The sequence below is a fragment of the Anopheles ziemanni genome, chromosome 3 (assembly GCF_943734765.1).
Source record: "Anopheles ziemanni chromosome 3, idAnoZiCoDA_A2_x.2, whole genome shotgun sequence".
Taxonomy (NCBI): Eukaryota; Metazoa; Arthropoda; class Insecta; order Diptera; family Culicidae; genus Anopheles; species Anopheles ziemanni.
The window spans coordinates 5,083,099-5,101,939 of NC_080706.1; the positions used below are offsets into that span (position 1 = coordinate 5,083,099).

Genomic DNA, 18,841 nt, shown 5'->3' on the forward strand with positions numbered 1-18,841 from the left:
AGATGGCAAAACCGATCAGCCTGCCAAGAAGAAACAAAAGAATAAACATACCACCAACGCTACGGACATGGTGGTTACTTCTCCCGCCGGAAGTGGTGTTAGCGATGGTGGAAAGAAGCAGAAGAAACCCGCCAAGCAGGTGCGCTTTCAGATCAAACTGTATCCAACGAAGACGTCACAACCGCAGGCCACCTCAGCGGCCGCGATAGCAAAGAAAAAGAAGGCCAAACAACAGACGACTCCCAAGGCGCAACCAAAGGGCGAGCAAAGCGGTGGTACCAAAGGGCAGAGGCAGCAGCAGAATGGTGCAACGGACGCTAAGAAACCTCCTACTAAGCGAAACCGCTCCAAAGCGAACGCCTCAAAACCGGCCACACCGGCCTCGAACGGTGCTGCGCAAGCAGGAGGAGAGTATGTGTTGCCTCCGCCAACGAGCAATTTCACGCCCATCAAAATTAAGCAGGAGCCAAAAACACCCCAAGGCAAGCTGCAACGGCCAGCCGCCTCGACACCGGTCCTGCCGGCGGGAATGCCAAATGAGCTAGACAGTGTGACGATCGGCCGGCATACGTTCGGCTGGCTCATCGGACCGATCACTGTAGAGGAGTTCATGGGTAGCTACTGGGAGCGGAAGCCGCTGCTGGTTCAGCGCAACGACCGGCAATACTACGCCGGCCTGCTGTCGCGCGCCATGATCGACGAGATGCTGCGCACCAACAACGTCGAGTACACGAAGAACATCGACATCACGTCGTACGTGGGCGGGCAGCGCGAGACGCACAACCCGGATGGGCGCGTCCTCCCGCCCGACATGTGGCACTTCTACGGCGAAGGCTGCAGCGTGCGCATGCTCAACCCGCAGACCTACCTGCGCTCGATCTACGAGCTGAACGTGAAGCTGCAGGAGTACTTCCACTGCATGACCGGGGCCAACTTCTACCTAACGCCACCAAACAGTCAGGGCTTCGCGCCACACTACGACGACATCGAGGCGTTCGTACTACAGGTTGAGGGTCGCAAGCGATGGCGCTTGTACCCGGCCCGCCAGCCGCAAGAAACGTTGGCGCGCGTATCGTCGGAAAACCTGAGCGAGGAGGAACTGGCTACGCCACTGCTGGACGTGGTGCTTGAGGCGGGCGATTTGCTGTACTTTCCGCGTGGCTGCATCCACCAGGCGGCCACCGTTCCGGGCGCTCACTCGCTGCACGTGACGCTAAGCGTGTACCAGCGCAACTGCTGGGCGGACCTATTCGAGCAGATGCTCCCGCTGGCGCTGGCCAGCGCCGCCGAGGAGAACCAGCAGCTGCGCGAAGGATTACCGCTCGATCTGCATCACCACTTCGGTATCGTTCACTCGGACGAGGTGACCACCGAGCGACGTCGACTGATCGTGCGCATTCGGGCCATGTTCGACAAGCTGTTCTCCGATACGGCGATTGATGCGGCCGTCGATCAGCTGGCCAAGCGTTTCCAGCACGATGCCCTGCCACCGCTGGTCGACTACACCGAGTGGAACGACACGGTTTACGGCGCAGGAAACTACGAGTTCCGTCCGGACGGAACGGTGGAGTGCGTGCGGCCGATCGAGGAGCAGTCGTCGGTGCGGCTGCTGCGTCGCAACATCCTGCGGCTGGTGAGCGAGGAGGACAAGCTGCGTATCTACTACCACACGGACAATTCGCGCGAGTACCACCAGTACGAGGCGAATTTTCTCGAGCTCGACCACGAAACGGCGCTCGGGGTGGAGCTGCTAATCAAGATGTACCCGCGGTACATTCCCGTGGCCAGCCTACCAGTCGAAGATCGGCTCGAGTTCATCCGTAGCCTGTGGGAGAAGGGCTTGATCGTGTGCCGGAGGCCGGCAGCGACTGCAGCGGCAACTGATGAAGTTTCTTCGCCATAGTAACCCGTTAAGATCCGTCAATTCAATTGTCCGTTCTCTTTCAATTGTGAACCGAAGATATTCCAAGGAAAGACACAAAACAAAACAAATTAGTAGGCCGTAGTAAGAGTTCGTTTTACGTTTACAGTTGTAGACTCAAGTCTGTGTAGATCAAGTACTTGATGACATGTAGCGTTGAAATGGAGCTCAGAAGAATTTGTGTTGGAATCAAATGAAGAACATTTTGTACACGATCACGATCGCGATTTTGGCTATCAGGTTTTTCAACTCTACTCGCTTGCTATCGCAGTAGATCGAATTAACGATTCTTTTAACAACGGTATTCGTCTGGATTAATGCAATCTTGTTTCTTTGCCACACTTTCAACCCACCCTTATAACCACCTTCCAATTATTTATCACAGGGGTCGTTAAATTGTGCCTCGCAGATTACGTGCTCAAGAACAAAAGTGAACGCGATGTCGCAGTGTTGTGCTTTTTGAAATTGTAGTTTAAATTAAAAAATCCTGCACTAAAAGTACCCCGAAACTGGGGACATTTTCTGCTTTCTTTTTAACCTGGCACGCAATAAAAAAAATTGTGCCAACCCCTGGCATTGTACACTTATCGATCACACACTCTGCTACCGAAGTTGCATTGGTGCATAAGCGCTGCAGAGTCTTAGCAAGGAGCAAGTAACAAATTTAGGCTAAAAGTGTACCAAACTACTGTGTGGGAAACATGGCTCAAAAACATATCACCAAACTGATGATGGAGTTCATCTACCGGAACGTTAATACCGAACCGGAAACGCAAAGCGAACAGGCGGACAAGTTCGTTGTTGCAGAATCGCAAATGCAAGTGATAAACATACTCGGATTTGTGATGGGTTATGTAGATAAGAACCTGGATGATTTGGCCAAGTTCGAAAGCAAGGATCTGCTGGATGAAAAAGCCCGCAAAGCGCTGCTTCCCATCGTCGAGCGTATGCCGTCTTTCGAGTTTATGATTATTCCACTGGTGCTTGTCCGTGAAGCGGAAGGTCTTTCCCTCGTGCCACTGTTGCGTGTTCGTAAGCCGAAAACACGATCTGTCTCGTACCTGGACTTCAACCTGCGGCTTTACGATGACTTTCCCAAGTTCCTGGAGTCGAACAGAATGCCCCCGTGCCAGCTGTGGTTTCCAACCGATGGAGTGATACAGTTTAACGAGTGTCACGAACTGCTCGTGTCCAGTTGCACTATCGAAAAGCGAAAAATTGAGACATTGAAAACAATCGCAGCCGTGGGTGGTGCCGCTGCGTCGGGGCTGCTGTTGGCACCGATCGCTCCAGTGGTAGCCATGCCGCTAGCTGTGCTGGCTAACGTACCCTTGCTCGGGTTTTCCATTGCGGACCTGGTGGACGGGTGCAAACATGAGCGAGGGACGGTGGTTTTCGGTCGCAGTGCTGCCCTGGTGGTAAACCTGGTAGCTTTTTCGAGCGTCGGTTTGACGGCGGCCAGTAAGGTAACCCGCCTGCGGAACGCCCTGTCGCCGGAGAAGCTGCTGCTGCTTGAACAAGCGGAAGCCTTCATGAAGGGTAGGTAATAAACACACTGCATGGTTACTAGGATTTCAATTTAATTACAATTTATATCATCCAAACAGTAACGGCTAAGGTCACTTCCACCGCAAACACCGTATACTCAATCATCAGTTGCGTGAACGGCTGGCAGCAACTGGATGCCAAGGAATGGGTGGCAGTCGCGACAAACCTTTGCTTTGCGTTCCGCGAAATAATTACAGCGGCGAATGCGGCCGCACTGTTTATAGGAATGCAAAAGCACGGAGTAGAACGATTTTTCCTCACTTATTGCACCAACTTGGCACGTGACACCATTAGGAGCAAGCTTCCTAATTGGTTTCCTCAATTGCTGGATTTAGCGGTTAACTACTTTCCTTCGCTAAAGGATGTGAAGTTTAGCGTAGACGACCAGTTTATCACGCTCCGGCTGTTCGGATACGAGTTTAAATTTGAAACTCTGTTTAAGCTCCAGATAACTGCAATTCGAAAACTTCTGAACTACGTGGGAAGCTACTTTGATCCGATCAAGAAGATATGCTCACTGAAAAATGGAGTCTTTACGCAGGAGATCATTGATGGGTTGATTACCCTTATGATATTGGTTGGAAAGCTCAACAATGTGCCCTGCGAATTGGGTGAGTACATCACCATTGGCAAAGGACATCTACTCACGTTCGGTACACTGCTGGCTTGGTGGAATGCGCCGAGCCACAACCGGCTAGAGCTACTGAAAGCACTTGTTGAGCTCAAGAAGGAGGAAACGAAGCAGTTGAACACGATCCGCTCTACTAGACTCGGGCCGGATGGCGATACAATATTTTTCCATTGGTTAATTAACGGACACACTGATAATAGCTATTGCTATTCACGCGCCTTACGCTTCTTACTTGATATGGCCCAAAGGACTGCAAACAAACCGATCGTTTTCGACGGCTCCCGCATCGTGTACAACCACCTACTGTCGCTTGACGCGCACGACTGGGATCATATTAGAACGAAAGATGAGGTGTTTTTTAATGCTCAATTTGTGCAGCTTTGCAAACGTATCGAAGACCAACAAACGACCGCTCAAAAGCTTGTCCTCCTTGGGCGCGCCAAAAGGGCCTGGATAAATACGTTCACTCTTCCACACAAAAGTCAACATCTCGAAACACTTTCGCTGCTGGAGAAAATGTTCACTCGTTCGCAGGCCCAAAAGCCGCCGCTGACGCTGGCCGAAGCGCTTGATTACGCGCTGAACCACGAATCACCCACCGTCGGAACGGTGTACTACAGTGTGCTGTTCGCCTGGAGCGTACTGGCCAAGGAGAAAAGCAGTGGTGCACATGATTGGGCCGCCATAATGGCATGCTTTTGTCAACTTCAGTGCGATGCGGCCGCGCTCAAAATGGATCAAACCATGAGCCTGCAAGTCTCGCATTCGCTTCAGACTGAAGCGGATATGGAAAAGCAACTGATAGAGATTGGACGTCTGGCGGTGAAGTTCATTAAATATGGTGAAAAGTACACGAATACGGAAGATCTCTACTTCGGTTCGCGGGAACGGGCTGCCTGCTGGCTTCACCTGTTGCCGGCCCTGCGTCACAAGGCAGGTCGAGAGCAATTTAACAGCACCGTACGTTATCTGCTGAAGAACGGCGAGGCCAAGGTGCTCCTTAACGAAGACGACGGCGACGATACTGGCAAGACGGAAGGTACACATCATGTCATGTTCTATAGTGGAAAGAATAGAATTGTGCTTGAGCTGATTCCCACCTGTAGCAACTACCTTTGGTTAGCTTCCATCCAATTGTGTAGCTTTTCTTTCAAAATCAGAACAAACGCCTCAACGTCGGTGAGTAATGATTGAAGTGCCTTAACACAAAGATAACCCAACAGTCTGCAGAGCGTCATATTTGAACATGCATTAAAAGAAGATATTAGAATTTTTATCTATTATTATTTAATTTGAATAAAAACGCGTATCATTTACACAAAATGCAGAAGATGTACGGACAAAATGATTGGCTCCACATCATTACACATTTATAACTACAATATCCTTCGCCAAAGCTGTTCTTCGGTGTATATTTGATGTGTTTTTGAACCAGCGCATTACAAGGTTTAATTGATTGACGTTATATGCAATGCACACTTTATTGGAAATGTTTTAGTGTTTGCCCTTTTTTTTCTTGTGCTGATTCTTACGTGGCAACTGGCGGGTGGCAGCGGCAGCTGCAGCCGTCTGCTCGTGCTGCGCCGAGCCTCCAGCACCCGGCGTGGCCGGGGACTGTTTCGCCTGGTTGTACACCTTGCTCATGTCGCTGTAGAGAAGAAAGAAAGTTAGTTTCTGCGATGCGAAAATCGTGACGACGCTTTTAGACTTACTATTGGTCAGCCTGCCCGGAGGCGGTTCCCTGGCTGCCCTTGATGACCTCCTTCACACGACGGTCGCGCTTCTTCCGGTAGCCGGTACGTTCGTAGCGTGGAAGCCACCGTTCCGGATCCGGCTGAGCGCTGGCATCGTAGTTCTTCGGCAGCTTGCCCTTACGCTTCTTGCGCTTCTGCCTGCGCTGCTCGGCAGGCGTTCCGGCACCCGGTGACTGATCCGCACCCGTACCACGTGCACCACCGCCTGAAGCACCGCCACCTGGCAGTGGTTGCTTGCGCTTTACGGCCTTCGCGATCATCATCCAGTTGGTTGCCTCGAGTGCATCGATCTCCGACACGGTCGTGAGCGTCTCCAGAGCCGGCAGTCGCTTGCTGGCCTGTTGCGCCTTGGCCGGGTCGAACTGGGCGTACGCGATGACGAGCTGGGCAAGTAGCTTCATATCGTTCGGGTGCGTCCGGAGCAACTCCTCGAGGCTCTTGGCAGCCGTCGCAGGCTCGCCACCCCGCAGGTGGAAGCTGGCAGCCTGGCGCCACATGTCGCTCAGATCCGCGTCGCTGATACCGCCCTTCTGCCGCTTGTACCAATCGACCGCACTCTTGAGAATCTCCGAGGCGGCCTGCTTGTTGTCCAGCCCGAGGTGCAGCGTTACCAGGGCCGATACGACTCCCGGCCGATAGCGTGCATCACCGAGCGCCTCGAGCGTCTCGATGGCCGCCTTACGGTTACCGGCCACTAGCTGCAGCTGAACGATGGCGAAGCGTACCTGCAACAACTCAACCGTGCGCTCGCGTGGCAACTTTTGCGCGTACGCCTCCAGCAACTCGATCGCCTCCCGATACTTCTTGTCCCGAGCCAGCTGGGCCACACGGATCAGCAGCGATTGAAACTCCAGCTCCGGATGAGCCACCGCCAGCCTGGTCGCCAGCAGACCACACTCGGCCGGACTGGCAAAGTACGCCAGCAGGCAATTGTTGAAGGCGATCGTCTTGCGCTGGCACGAGGTTAGCTTCTGTTCCGCCTGCTCCGAGGTGGCTACCTTCATCTTCTTCCGCGAGTCGAACACGTTCTGGTCCCGGTTGATCACCACCAGATTGTTGCTTACCACCGCCGTCAACGCGGCATCATTCGTCTTATGGCGCAGTGCGTCCGCATACAGTGCCGACGCTTCCTTCACGCGCCCCTGCATCTGCAGGCAGTAGGCCAGCTGCACCTTAATGATCGTGATCTCATCGATAATGTCCTCCTCAGTCGCACCGTCCTCCTCCAGCGCCTCCCGGCACATCTTCTCGCTCGTGCGCAGCTTTCGCTCCGCCTCGCCGTACTGCTGGCGGCCAGCCAATGCACAGCCGGCATTGTACGCAAGCTCGTACGAGTTCTCGGGTAGCTGCGTCTGGTCGCCGTTAGCTCCCGCCACGATGCACCGATTCGCTGCCACCGCGCTCATGTTCGTCCTCCGCTCATCGTCGTAGTCGTCGTGAGTGTTTTTAATAATGCTGCGATACAGCTCGAAACACTCATCGTAGCGCTCGAGGCGGTACAGGACCTGCGCCAGCAGTTCCTTTAGATTCGGTGCCAGAGCGGCCCACTGCTCCACCGATGCGCCAGGTGAACCCGCCACCGCCTGAATCGTACGGAAGGCATCCTCGGCCCGATTCAGCCGATACTCGCTGTACGCCTTCTCGAAGGTGGTGTCCGGGATGGATGTACCGCGGTCAAGAAACTTGAGCACCTCCTCGAACTTCCCGTTCTGTAGCAGGCAGACCAACTTACACTTGGCTGCTTTCCATTCCGAGCCATCCAACGTAATGACTGCAAAAAACGGTGGATGAAAAGGTAAGTATTGCTGGTGGCTGTGTCCGATCGTAACTTACTCTTGTTGGCCACTTTCAGGGCCTTGTCGTATTCGGCGCTGCCACAGTACTTGTTGAGCTCCGTGTACAGCTGCCTAATGGTGGCTTCCTTGGCCTCGGCCTTTGACATGGTGGCGTCCGGATTTCCGGTACAGCTGACTTCTTACACGTTGTAATTCAGAAGATTACCTTTAAATTTGATTCGGAATTAGGAAAACAGTTTTCCACGCGTATCAGCTTGAGCAAGAGGCTGTCCACTGTTTATGACAGTTTTCGGTCGACATGGCATTCGCTGACGTTCGGGGCAGACAAACACACAAACATAACAGCTCTGTCAAAGTCACATGACAGTATCGAAATACCAACGAATTTGTGAGGAAAAACATTCCTGTTGTGTGGAGAAATCTTAAAAATCACCATGGAAAACACCGACCGGGAGGAGTTATGTGAACTGATGGACAAACTCCTGATCAATTCGCTCGAGCTGGTGGAGCGAGACGTCCAGCTGAGCCAGGATATCGATCGGCTAATGACCGAGGGTCAAATAGACCTTGCCCACACGCGCTTCACCAAAGGCCCGAATGCCGTTAGTGCCATTCAGCTCCCGGCCGAAGATTACAAACCGTTCCGGGCCCTACACACCGTCGCAGTTGCCCCGGACGAGTCCGCCGGTGCCTTGCCACACATGACCCTCGAAAGTCACCCGGTCGATGCGGAGGAAGACCGCATCGATCCGGCCTCTTGGTTCGGTATTCTCCGCCCACCGACGCTAAACAGTGCGAAAGACAAATTTACTCGTTCCCTGGAGTCGATCGTCGAGCGAGCGAACGTCCGCGTAACCCTTGGTCACTATCTGGGCTTGTTTGCGGCACTTAATAAACACAATAGTGAAAATTGAGCTACTAGCTGACGCAATATCAATCAAAACTTCGTAGTATTTTCATTCCAACTAAGTACATCTTCTTTAATCATTCGAATTCCTATTAAAGTTTGCCTTTACCATCTGTTGCTTGGATGAGAAACAAAAGGATTCATCATCATGCAGGAAACCTGCAAGGTTGCTTTATTTACATGCCGTTGATGTTTACATTCGTTTCACTTTTCGCAAACATGCCCGTTGTCTTTCCTCCACAACTGTCAGTCGACTGCGTTGTGGCATTTGCAGCTGGATCGTACGATTTCCAGCATTCGACCGCGTTGGACCATCCCGTCATTATGTGCTCGATGCCCTCGACCGGGTAAGACGTGAATACCCTGTTTCCAAGTGGTTTCGTGGTAAAACAGGCGGTCAAACATATTTCCTCGCGCACCAACGGGCAATAGAATGACGTCCACGAATTCGCTGGAACCAGCATATCCCTGTGGAGGCTCGGTTGAGTCATCACAAAAGAAACATCTTCGCACCGGACTGGAGCTTAATCTACCCCTGGAGACAACCGTGAGGATTATACTGACCTGTATATACATGTAAGGATAACCGGATCGCCACTCTGCTACAAAATCCCTCTCAATTGTGATAATCCCCGACCGACCTTTGACCCTCTTTTATCTAGAGCGCTCGAGTTCAAAGCACCGTTTGTGCGTAAAATTCAACCGGAAGAATTATGGCTGTACCGGAACCCAAGGTCCGATAGCTACGTCCCCCTCACCATGCTCTGGCCAGTGGTGCTCGGTGTGCCGGGGCTGTTTTTCACACTGCACTATCTGCGAACGCAAGACCGCCACGACCTACGTTCCGCCGTGCTGGCGTTCACCCTTGGCCTCGGTCTGAACGGGGTCATTACGAACACGATAAAAATTGCCGTCGGTCGCCCACGGCCCGACTTTTTCTGGCGCTGCTTCCCCGATGGGGTGATGAACGAAGATCTGCGTTGCACCGGAACAGACATGCGGGCTCTCATGGATGGGCGGAAAAGTTTCCCATCCGGACACTCCTCCTGTAAGTATACGGTAAGATTAGTCCCTCACATCGACATGTTCCTAATGGTTCTTACTTGTTTCTGTGTAGTTGCGTTTGTTGGTCTCGGATTTCTTACCTGGTACTTGATCGGAAAGCTGCACCTGATGAACGAACGTGGTCGAGGTCGCTCGGTGCGAGTAATATTGGCAGGACTGCCTCTGTTCGCAGCAACAATGATTGCGATCAGTCGAACCTGTGACTACCATCATCACTGGCAGGACGTGACTATTGGGTCGTTGATTGGACTAGTCCTTTCCTACATATGCTACCGTCAGTATTATCCGGCGTTTGCTGAACGCAACTGCCATCTGCCGTACTTGCCCCTGCAGTATCAGGAGTCGTGCTTGGGCTCGTCACCATCAGCCATAAAGAACCAGCACAGTCCAAACCGTGGCAAAAGGCTCCAAGCTGGGGCGCCGCCTCCCCCGTCCGGATCGCCACTGGTCACAAAATCAAACTACGACGGTCGAACGATCGAAGGCAATGGGGCCGACGACTCGGAGGGGGAAACGAGAAGCCTTCTTTCTTCCGCCATCGAGCAAAAGGAAGCTAAGTGGATATAATCCATCACAGTTGGCTGACAGGTGTCCGTTACCCAAAGGATATGATCCGCCTGCTACGAACGAAGCACGAATTTATTGTGGATTTTTTAACAACCAAACAAACATCATTCAGTCTCTACACTACTCATCGACGACGCTGCACCTCATCTGTACCAAACCATCGCCGAGCCCACATTCAATAACGTCCCCTGGGCGCACTGGACCCGCCCCCGCTGGTGTTCCCGTGAGCAACAGATCGTTCTCCTCGAGGGTCATAAACCGCGACACGTACGCGATTAGTTCAGCGATCGGGAAGATCAGATTGCTCGTGCTGTCATCTTGTTTGCGCACGCCGTTAACATCGCACCACACGCGCACATCGTCCGGATTGGGCAGTTCCTTGACGGCGATGAATCGACTAACCGGAGTCGAGGTGTCGAACCCTTTGCCCAAACACCAGGGTAGCCCTCTTGGGCGAGCATTGATGATAAAGTCCATGCCGGTCATGTCCAGTGCCAGACAGTAGCCACCAACGAACGCCATGGCCTGGTCGGGCGTCACGTTGGCACACCGTTGCCCAATAATCACACCCAGCTCGGCCTCAAAGTTGATCACACCACCAAAGACGCGCGGTACCCGAATCGTGGGTACGGATGTGGAAGCACTCGCTGATAGTTCCGCATCGAGCAGTGACGAGATGGGCTTGAAGAATATGACGGGTGCGTCCGGTTTCGGGGCGTTGGTGAGGCGCAGAATTTCTCTGCAGCGACGATAAAACAAAACCGTCAAATCCAAAGCAAGGTTAGAAACAATTGATGCGAGGCACTCGATAGTGAGATAAAATATTAGCGAAATCCGACCGAAAACATTACGCAAAAAGTATCACAGCATGTGGGAGCAAGGATTCCCTACTGAATGCTATAAAGATGTACCTATCTGTATGTGTTAAGAGTGATAAGAGAAAAAATATTGATCATAGCTTCATCTATTGAACTAGGGCAAATACTGTAACTACTTTTTAAAACCCAAAGGAAAGATATCCAGAGGCTGTTGATTTATCGTCCTTATTTTCAAATTCCTTAAATAAAGCAACAAAGTCATACCGTCCTATGGTTCATTGCATTGTTTTAACCGGTCAAGAGAAAAATAGTTTTACGTAACCCAATTATTTTATGCTAGTTTAAACAAGACCCGATAATAAAGTGTACGATTAGACGGAATGTTGTAACGCATTTGTCCTAGAGTATATTTATTTGTATTATATATTTGATCATGAACAAAAATATGATCGGCATTAAAAAGAAACCATTTTTCCAAGGCAACCTAGACCGTGACAATACACCGAAATTGTTTCTAAACCAATTCATCACTCACAGAGCTTTTGCCAAAGTTTTTACGGAATATGCAATGTTTTCTACGCATAAATCCAACCAGAAGGAGGTCATACTGAGCAAAACACTTGACTTCAAAGACCAACACAGCTACTTACTTGTAGTTAACGCCTGCACCGATTATTTTACGCGTAGAATGGAAGAACTTGGTCGACGGCATCTTCAACGTCAAAGAAATGTTTCCTTTAAACCCGGGCTCCTGTGACCTGTGCAATAACGGGAAGCGGAACCAAGGCTCGCTTTGCAAACTCCACTCGCTAGAAACGGTCAGCTGTTACTACGAGCCTACCCTCCAGAGAACCTTCGATGCAATTGCACCCCGTCGTACTTGTGCCCGGCCGCTTCTTAAGGGTGTTGTTTTGCCCAGGGCTGGTTTCTCTTTCACTCCTCGTACTATTTTGTAAAGTCTTAATTGCGCCCCGTCATTGATAAGGGGGATGGCGCGAGATACCCCCGATTGCGTTTGATTGAAGGGAAAGAAGCACAAACACACACAAAGTCACGGAGAGACGATTAACATAAGTGGCGATGGCAAACTCGATGCCCTCCAGATACTGACCGGACCGGTCGAACGAAGATTTTTATGTTAACCAAACGACCACGAAGGTGCACGTGTAATAAGCAGTGCGCGAATGTTGGTGGTTTGCGTCACGTGACGGATTTATTTTTTGCAAACTTAAACCCATTCATAAGTTTGTTTCTGAATGAAAATCGTCTATCGATTTTTAATTATTTCATTAAAATTCATTTCATTCTTTCTTAAACAAAACAAAAACTTCACATGGCGTAAGATCAACAATTTCATATATTATTCATACTTTTTATCGTTTCCTCGGCGTGTTACACACGGACTTGAACTTTTCGGACTTAGATTATCATACTCGCCTGCCTCCCCCTCCCACACGGTGGCAGCGGCATTGCGTTCTCTCACCCAGGGTTTGTTCTTGCTCACTCTAAATCGCACTTACACACGCAAACACACATTCACACGCTCCGTACTATTCGCGATTCTACAATAATGCCTATGTCTTTCCTAGTCCTTTCCTCCGGAAGTCGAACCTGCTCAACTGTACTGTCTGCCCTTACAACACTATGTCGCAAAACGGAAAGCTTTTATCCCATATTTTGTTAGTGCCCTTATCACGACTGCTCACGACTGTTCTCTTCTTTGATCTTTTTTTTTTTTTTGATGCCCTTAAAAAGCTACCTTAGAGTGAAATTGTATGACCACTTATTAAAAAACAAGCGCGTGGCGGAGTAGTCTCTAGCTTACTCGTGGTGGCGCAGACCGCAGATAGAGATGAAGGTGCTGAAGTTCTGCAGATGGCAGGCCGGGATAACGGTGTAGGCGATGCGGGCCACATTGGCCGGCGACACCAGGAAGCTCTCGAGCGCATCGATCAGAAACTGCACGGACGGAACGGCATCGACCTGGTAGAACACGCGTAGATGGACGGCCGGTTTCGTTGGAACGGCCAGCGGTTGCTGGTGGTGGTGGTGGTGGTGGTTTACTTGGTGCTCGGTTTCTACTTCGGCCGCTGGTACAGCACTGGAGAACGAGGAGGACGATGAACAACCGGAGGTGGGACTGGTACTGGTGGGACCGAGCAGACCGGGACAGTCCTGGAGTAACTTGCGCAGGACATACGCGATCGTTTCGTGGATCTGGTGGGGCGTGACACGCTGCGCCAACTGATGATGCCGCTGGAGATAGTCGTCCGTAAGCTCGGTCAGCTTGGTGGTGGAGGTGGCGAGACCGGTCGAGACGTAGCACACGATCGAGGAGCAATTGTTCTCATAGTTCCAACGTCGCCGGATCGAGATTGAGTATTCACCGATGGCGCAGCCAGTTTCTTCATCTACCGAAAGAGTAATGAAATTATTTAGATAACTTAATACATCCCTTGCCTCAATGTAACCAACGGGTACTTACAGTCGAATTTGTCGTTATGCGAGTGAGCCCACACCTGCCACTCGACCAGGGCACCCCTAGGCAGCGCCGGCACGACGATGTAATCGATGATGGCGTTGGCCGTCCGTCGTTCCCACTGCCGCCGGGCCTCATAGATGTAGCTCGGGTGCGTCACGAAGCAGATACCCTGCACCACATCCCGCAGCTGGCCGCCCTGTGCGTTCATTGCTTTCGCTATCCGGCTGAGATGGCGTAGAGTCAACTTACACTGCTGTTTGATACCACCCTCGATGATCGTCATGCTACCCGGAACGAGCGCAATTTGTCCCGAGATGTACGTTATGTGGCCGACCTACAACGAAAACGGGTGGTTTATTCAATGAACACTTCGTACGGCCTTCCTTGCCATTGCGTCCGCGTACCTTCGTCGACTGACTATAGGTGCCGATGTTAGCCGGGGCCCAGTGGGAAATGCCCTGTACGTGCATCGTTTGTCGTCTGTGTTCTAGTTCTGATGCTACGTAAGAAAGTAATAATGAAAGCAACAATTAGGCGCATGTATCACAAAAATTCTACTCCGCTGGGAAACTGTTTCTTACCACTGGAAACTGGATTAAAAGCGACAGCTTCCAGGACAACGGCACATTCCGCTGGCAACGGACATTCAACACACACCTGGGAAAGAAAATAAATTAGTAGTAGATAACGTTCAAACATTTTAAATCCTTCTGGCTTAAACCTTTTCAGAAACTACATATTCGTACTTACCCGCGTGGGAGGATTGGGAAAGTTGAACACCTTCGAGTAGATCGCATTGATGAAGCTGTACTCGGCCATATTGCGCACGTACAGCGTAATGTAGCAGATTTGTCTGAGCGTGAATGAACGTGATTGGACCATTTCTAGAAAAAAAAAAATTATTTGGAAGAAATGTTTCAAGAGTTTAACGACTTGGTAATTCGTTTCTTTGCCCTTTGAATCGCACCTTCTAGCGTCGACAGTGCACTGGCCATCGCTTCCCGGGAATCGTCACCGACGCCCTGCACTCCAGCCACCCACATCCAACCCTTCGAGTTAACGATTGCCCTCGGTTTGTTGCACAGCGGACGGCTTTCGCGGGCGTACTGAAACATGGCCAGCTCGGTGGGCAGCGCGAGCGCTTCACCGTTGTCGGAGGGTATGCTGGCGCGTGCCTTGGTGATGATGCGCACCGGCGTCGTGGTGGCCGTGCTGGTGGCCGTACTCGTCGGTGTCGTCGCGTCCAGCTCCTTCGTGATGCTGTTGCTCCGCGAAAGCACGGCCGAGCTCAGCCCCCCACTGAGGTCGTCCTTGCTGAAGGAGTTGCGCATGGCGGCACCGCGCGAAACGGCCGCCACGATTCCGCTGCTGCTGCGCTCGATCAGCTCCAGCTCGGTCTCGCTCAGGTCCGGATCGCTCAGGTCGCTATAGCTCGACTCGTTCAGGTCGTGGATGAAGTCGAGCGAGTTTTTAATCACCACCGGCTCACCCCGATGCTCCTTCGGTACCAACCGTAGCTTAGTGAAGTTCAGATAGCCCACCGGGCAGACGGGATCGGCCGAGCTGATCACCGTCTGCACGTCGTCCACGACGATGCGCCGTCGGAACAGTGGGCAGTCGAGCGTAAACGTCTCGTACTCGCCACCCTCGCCGCACACGTTCAGTCCGTACTTGTCCCGCATCAGCAGCAGGTGCGGTTGCATCTCCTTGAGCGACTTGCCGAGGTGGCGGTCGGGCATCAGGCCCAACGCCGCCACCTTGATGATGATCGCGTGCACCTGACAGTCGATCATCTCCTGCAGCAGCTCCGTTTGGTCCCGGCGCCACAGATAGGCCAGCGAGATAAGGTTCAGTCGGGCGCAGCTGGAAAATGTAGAAAGAAAAAAACCCCTCATTAGACGCTGGCCTATCAGAACTTTGCTAAAATGTATGCCCACGGGATGGATTACAAAAATCTCCGCCCGGGCTGTTCGTCAAGCATGGCTCATAAATTAACCTTATCGTCCATCGTGCGGTCGCATATACAATGTTGCCGACTGTGTCTAGGAAAGTGTAAAAAAAAAATGGTAAATTAAAAACTCTAAGCAAATTTATCCTTATTTGAGGAGTTCTCCGTAGGAAATAAATCAAAATCGATCGAACAGAAAAGAAAAAATATGCAGTTACAAAATTAATTGACAACCACTCGGCATGACGTCACAAGTGCGAGCAAACAAGCAAACAGGAACAAACGAAACAACAATGTAAAACACGTGTTGACGCGCGTTACTTGACTGAACGTATCAAGGGAGGGAATCAAAGAAAAACAAACACAGCGCAACGACACAAGACACTGCAATGCGGTGCTTGGTTGGGGTTGCAAAAGATGCAATAGAAATGCATTTGATTGTCGTCCGCCGGCACGATAAGATAAGGGAAGCTCATCAGCATCAGCTTATTATGACTCGGTGTGTGCCGAACGCAATTGCATCACGAGGAGCGTTGCGATTGACGACGGATGATCTGTTTTTCCTAAACTTACACATTTTCGACGCGCACACGCTGATAGTCGGAGAGGATGGCGCCGACGGCAACGGCTTCGATCTGCTGCTCCCGTTGCACCTGACCGAGCAGCTCGTACAGGTCCTCCACCTCGTCGTCCTCGGTCGGCTCGTAGTGGCCCTTAGTGTTGATCGAATGGCCACGCGTCATCCGCCGGTAGAGCGGTAGCTCCATGGCCTGGGCCAGCTTCTCGATGCCCTGATGTCCGACCGTCTGGTACATGTAGCTGTCCAGCTCGTCCCGATCTTTCGGATGGAGATTGGCCAGGGCGACCACCTCGTGGCCCTCGGCCGCCACCTGCATCATGTTGTACGTGCTATCCTTCCCTCCGCTGACCAGTGCCACGACGCGCATCTTTTTGTCACCCCTCGCACACGCCGCCCGTCTCGATTCCTCGTCGACCGACGATGATGCTGCCGACATTGTTACCTTTGGTTTCCGGTCTAGCGAAGTCTGTAGTTCCACACACCGGTGTGGCATGTGTGGAGCAACGGTGACACGAGTAAACGGCACGGTACCGTCGAGCTCCAACACAATATGGTAGCACAGGTTTACCGTCCACTTCTTCCCTCGGTCAGACAGCAGGAACGTGGCGACACGCTGATGCGATTAGCGCCCGTCTGCACGACGGTGAGTGGATTGACCGGGCGCCACACGAGCAGAAGCTTCCTCCTGTGAAGCAACAGCTGTTTCGATGGGGAAACCAAACTGCGGCTTCTGCGGCTGTTATTTACTTTTTGTTTTGGTTTGTTTTTCTTTCGCACATCAACTGTCAAAGCGCGAATACTCGCGGATCTTGGACGCGAGGGCGGAGGGCGCGTTATTATTGATGGCCAAAAAGTCACGTTCCTCTGCGATGTCGTATTTGGTTTTTCTTGCAGTGGCGGCACTTGCCCTGCAATACTTCTTCCTCCGCAGATAATGGTCCACCCAACGCTGCGCCGTTCGAAAGAGCAGACGACAACGACGACGACGACGTCAACGGCACCGTTGGCGACGGCGACGACCTTCACTCGTTCTTTTGGGCGCGCAGGTAATCTCGCACTGTATCGGTCCTTGGCCCCAAAAGACCACAACGGGTCGCTCAGGGATGGCCTCTCCGATGACACAAATTCCTTACCCACGCAGGGAGGCAGCGCGACCCTCCGGATGGCCGGCACACCAGCACGAGCACTGATTACAGCTGCTGCTGTGAACCCTAGCACGGTACTTTTCCTTCCTGTTGGTTTATCAGCCGTGTAACGATCGTATCCTTTTATGATTATCTCGCCTACTAATAGTAGTGCCACACTCTCCACTCGCCCAGCGGCGCAAACGCTCCTCGCTCGTTCTATCACTTTCTCGGCCAAGCACTAATCACACTCGTGCGCTCTCTCTCTCCCTTTCTCTTTCCGAGCTAGCCGTAGCTTCTTTTCTCAATCTTCGCAGTAGAAACGACACGACTCAGCGCACTACGGGGGAGCTGCACTCATTTTTCAACGAAACATAAATACTAGCTAGAATTTAGTGACCAGCCAACCACACCACGCTCCGCCAGCCACGATGTAGGTGAAATAAATAGGTTAACGAATCGACCAAATTCCCGATGCGAACTGACAAACCGCGCACTGATAATAATGGGCCACCCGTGGCAGAGACCAGTACTTTTTTTTAGAATAATCACAGACACCAGACACCCTCCAATCTTTCCCAACGTCCTCTTTTCCGCCACATTTGCATCACCCGTGCGGTTGTCTTCCGCGCAACCTGATGGATTGTGCCATTGTGGATCTCGGGGAAGATGATAAGAAGATCACACGCAGCAGCTCTAGCCGTAAAACAACCGTAAACTAAATCAATCGAATGTATTGGTTTTAGCGATGGAAATAATCTTTCAATCACAAAAGAGTTGCAAAAACTGCTATTTAAGTCCATCAATGTTTATCGGAATACACCAGTTAGCTCAATCTTACTTAGAATGCACATCACCAACTGATTTTGCTCTGTTTGCCCGGGGCGGCTTGCGGTAAATTTTTGGCGCTCGTTATCAACAAACACTGAGGTCCACAGCCGAAACGAATTCAGATAGTGTTTATGGACTGAATACTGAACTAAAATATGACTGGCTCATTCGCCATAACAAGAACGTGCGTTTGAAAGTGTACAAAAATAATTACGGAAGCACAGCATCGCCTGAAAACGTTAAACACTTTTGAAATCCCATAGTGCAGTTGTGTCAAAACGCACGGAATTCAGCAACTTTGCTGAGAGCAGTGCTGCCAGATTGATTTGAAAAGCTGTTCTCATTCCATCCCACGTCAAGTAGCTAGCCGTTTCGCTCACACAGTAGCTCAATATTCGATTGAGCGTTTACATTCTGCATAGTCATAACATGTTGTTTTGTCCTGCAGTAGCAGAGTGTTTTGCGCTCATTCTATCTACCACTGAAGGCCCGCTTCTTTGCTGCTATCGTGACGTCAGCCGACAGCGAATGTGCTTCGTTTCGTACGGCACCGTCCTAGGGGTTCCTTTTGTCAGTTTTCTTGTTGTTCGACCTTTTTCAGTTAGTTGACGTCACTCGTTCGGTTCGGACTATTTCGTCTCGTCTCCGCGGTTCGATGCTGGACGAACGAATCGTAAGTGTTTTTTTCATATCTTTCTGCGACCCACGGTTGCCTGAATATCGCTAATCATTGCCCATCGAGAACGGCCGAGAAGTTGTTCGCGGTCGCTGCATCTTACGGGTAAAGCGGAAAACATCCCCGACTCAGAGGTGCGCGCCCAGTGTGCCTGAAAGGTGACTTTCGCAGCCCGAGCCTCCTCTCCACTCAA

At 51.5% G+C, this 18,841-nt stretch overlaps 7 protein-coding genes across 7 annotated transcripts; 4 read left to right on the forward strand and 3 right to left on the reverse strand.

Annotated features, from left to right (window-relative positions):
- The first annotated feature begins 24 nt into the window (after positions 1-24).
- Positions 25-2,001, forward strand: LOC131288431 (bifunctional lysine-specific demethylase and histidyl-hydroxylase NO66). Its single transcript, XM_058317563.1, has one exon. The coding sequence runs from the start codon at positions 68-70 to the stop codon at positions 1,901-1,903; it is 1,836 nt and encodes a 611-aa protein (XP_058173546.1). The 5' UTR covers positions 25-67; the 3' UTR covers positions 1,904-2,001.
- Positions 2,002-2,567: 566 nt separating this feature from the next.
- LOC131289384 (uncharacterized) lies at positions 2,568-5,314 on the forward strand. The gene is made up of 2 exons (XM_058318620.1): positions 2,568-3,460; positions 3,529-5,314. The coding sequence occupies exons 1-2, from the start codon at positions 2,623-2,625 to the stop codon at positions 5,292-5,294; spliced, it is 2,604 nt and encodes an 867-aa protein (XP_058174603.1). The 5' UTR covers positions 2,568-2,622; the 3' UTR covers positions 5,295-5,314.
- Positions 5,315-5,501: 187 nt separating this feature from the next.
- Positions 5,502-7,915, reverse strand: LOC131286167 (signal recognition particle subunit SRP72). The gene is made up of 3 exons (XM_058315063.1): positions 7,688-7,915; positions 5,813-7,625; positions 5,502-5,748 (listed from the first exon to the last, which is right to left on the reverse strand). The coding sequence occupies exons 1-3, from the start codon at positions 7,794-7,796 to the stop codon at positions 5,595-5,597; spliced, it is 2,076 nt and encodes a 691-aa protein (XP_058171046.1). The 5' UTR covers positions 7,797-7,915; the 3' UTR covers positions 5,502-5,594.
- A 119-nt stretch (positions 7,916-8,034) lies between these two features.
- Positions 8,035-8,578, forward strand: LOC131288195 (uncharacterized). Its single transcript, XM_058317307.1, has one exon. It carries the CDS (start codon positions 8,085-8,087, stop codon positions 8,562-8,564), a length of 480 nt encoding a protein of 159 aa, XP_058173290.1. The 5' UTR covers positions 8,035-8,084; the 3' UTR covers positions 8,565-8,578.
- Positions 8,579-8,695: 117 nt separating this feature from the next.
- On the forward strand, positions 8,696-11,050 carry LOC131290013 (phospholipid phosphatase 4). Its single transcript, XM_058319391.1, has 3 exons — positions 8,696-9,133; positions 9,220-9,605; positions 9,675-11,050. The coding sequence occupies exons 1-3, from the start codon at positions 8,991-8,993 to the stop codon at positions 10,187-10,189; spliced, it is 1,044 nt and encodes a 347-aa protein (XP_058175374.1). The 5' UTR covers positions 8,696-8,990; the 3' UTR covers positions 10,190-11,050.
- Positions 10,222-11,719, reverse strand: LOC131290014 (uncharacterized). The gene is made up of 2 exons (XM_058319392.1): positions 11,658-11,719; positions 10,222-10,928 (listed from the first exon to the last, which is right to left on the reverse strand). The coding sequence occupies exons 1-2, from the start codon at positions 11,717-11,719 to the stop codon at positions 10,310-10,312; spliced, it is 681 nt and encodes a 226-aa protein (XP_058175375.1). The 3' UTR covers positions 10,222-10,309.
- Positions 11,720-12,737: 1,018 nt separating this feature from the next.
- LOC131286190 (uncharacterized) lies at positions 12,738-16,512 on the reverse strand. Its single transcript, XM_058315112.1, has 7 exons — positions 16,011-16,512; positions 14,457-15,352; positions 14,240-14,373; positions 14,071-14,146; positions 13,894-13,988; positions 13,493-13,823; positions 12,738-13,418 (listed from the first exon to the last, which is right to left on the reverse strand). Exons 1-7 carry the CDS (start codon positions 16,508-16,510, stop codon positions 12,829-12,831), a joined length of 2,622 nt encoding a protein of 873 aa, XP_058171095.1. The 5' UTR covers positions 16,511-16,512; the 3' UTR covers positions 12,738-12,828.
- Between the last annotated feature and the right edge of the window lie 2,329 nt (positions 16,513-18,841).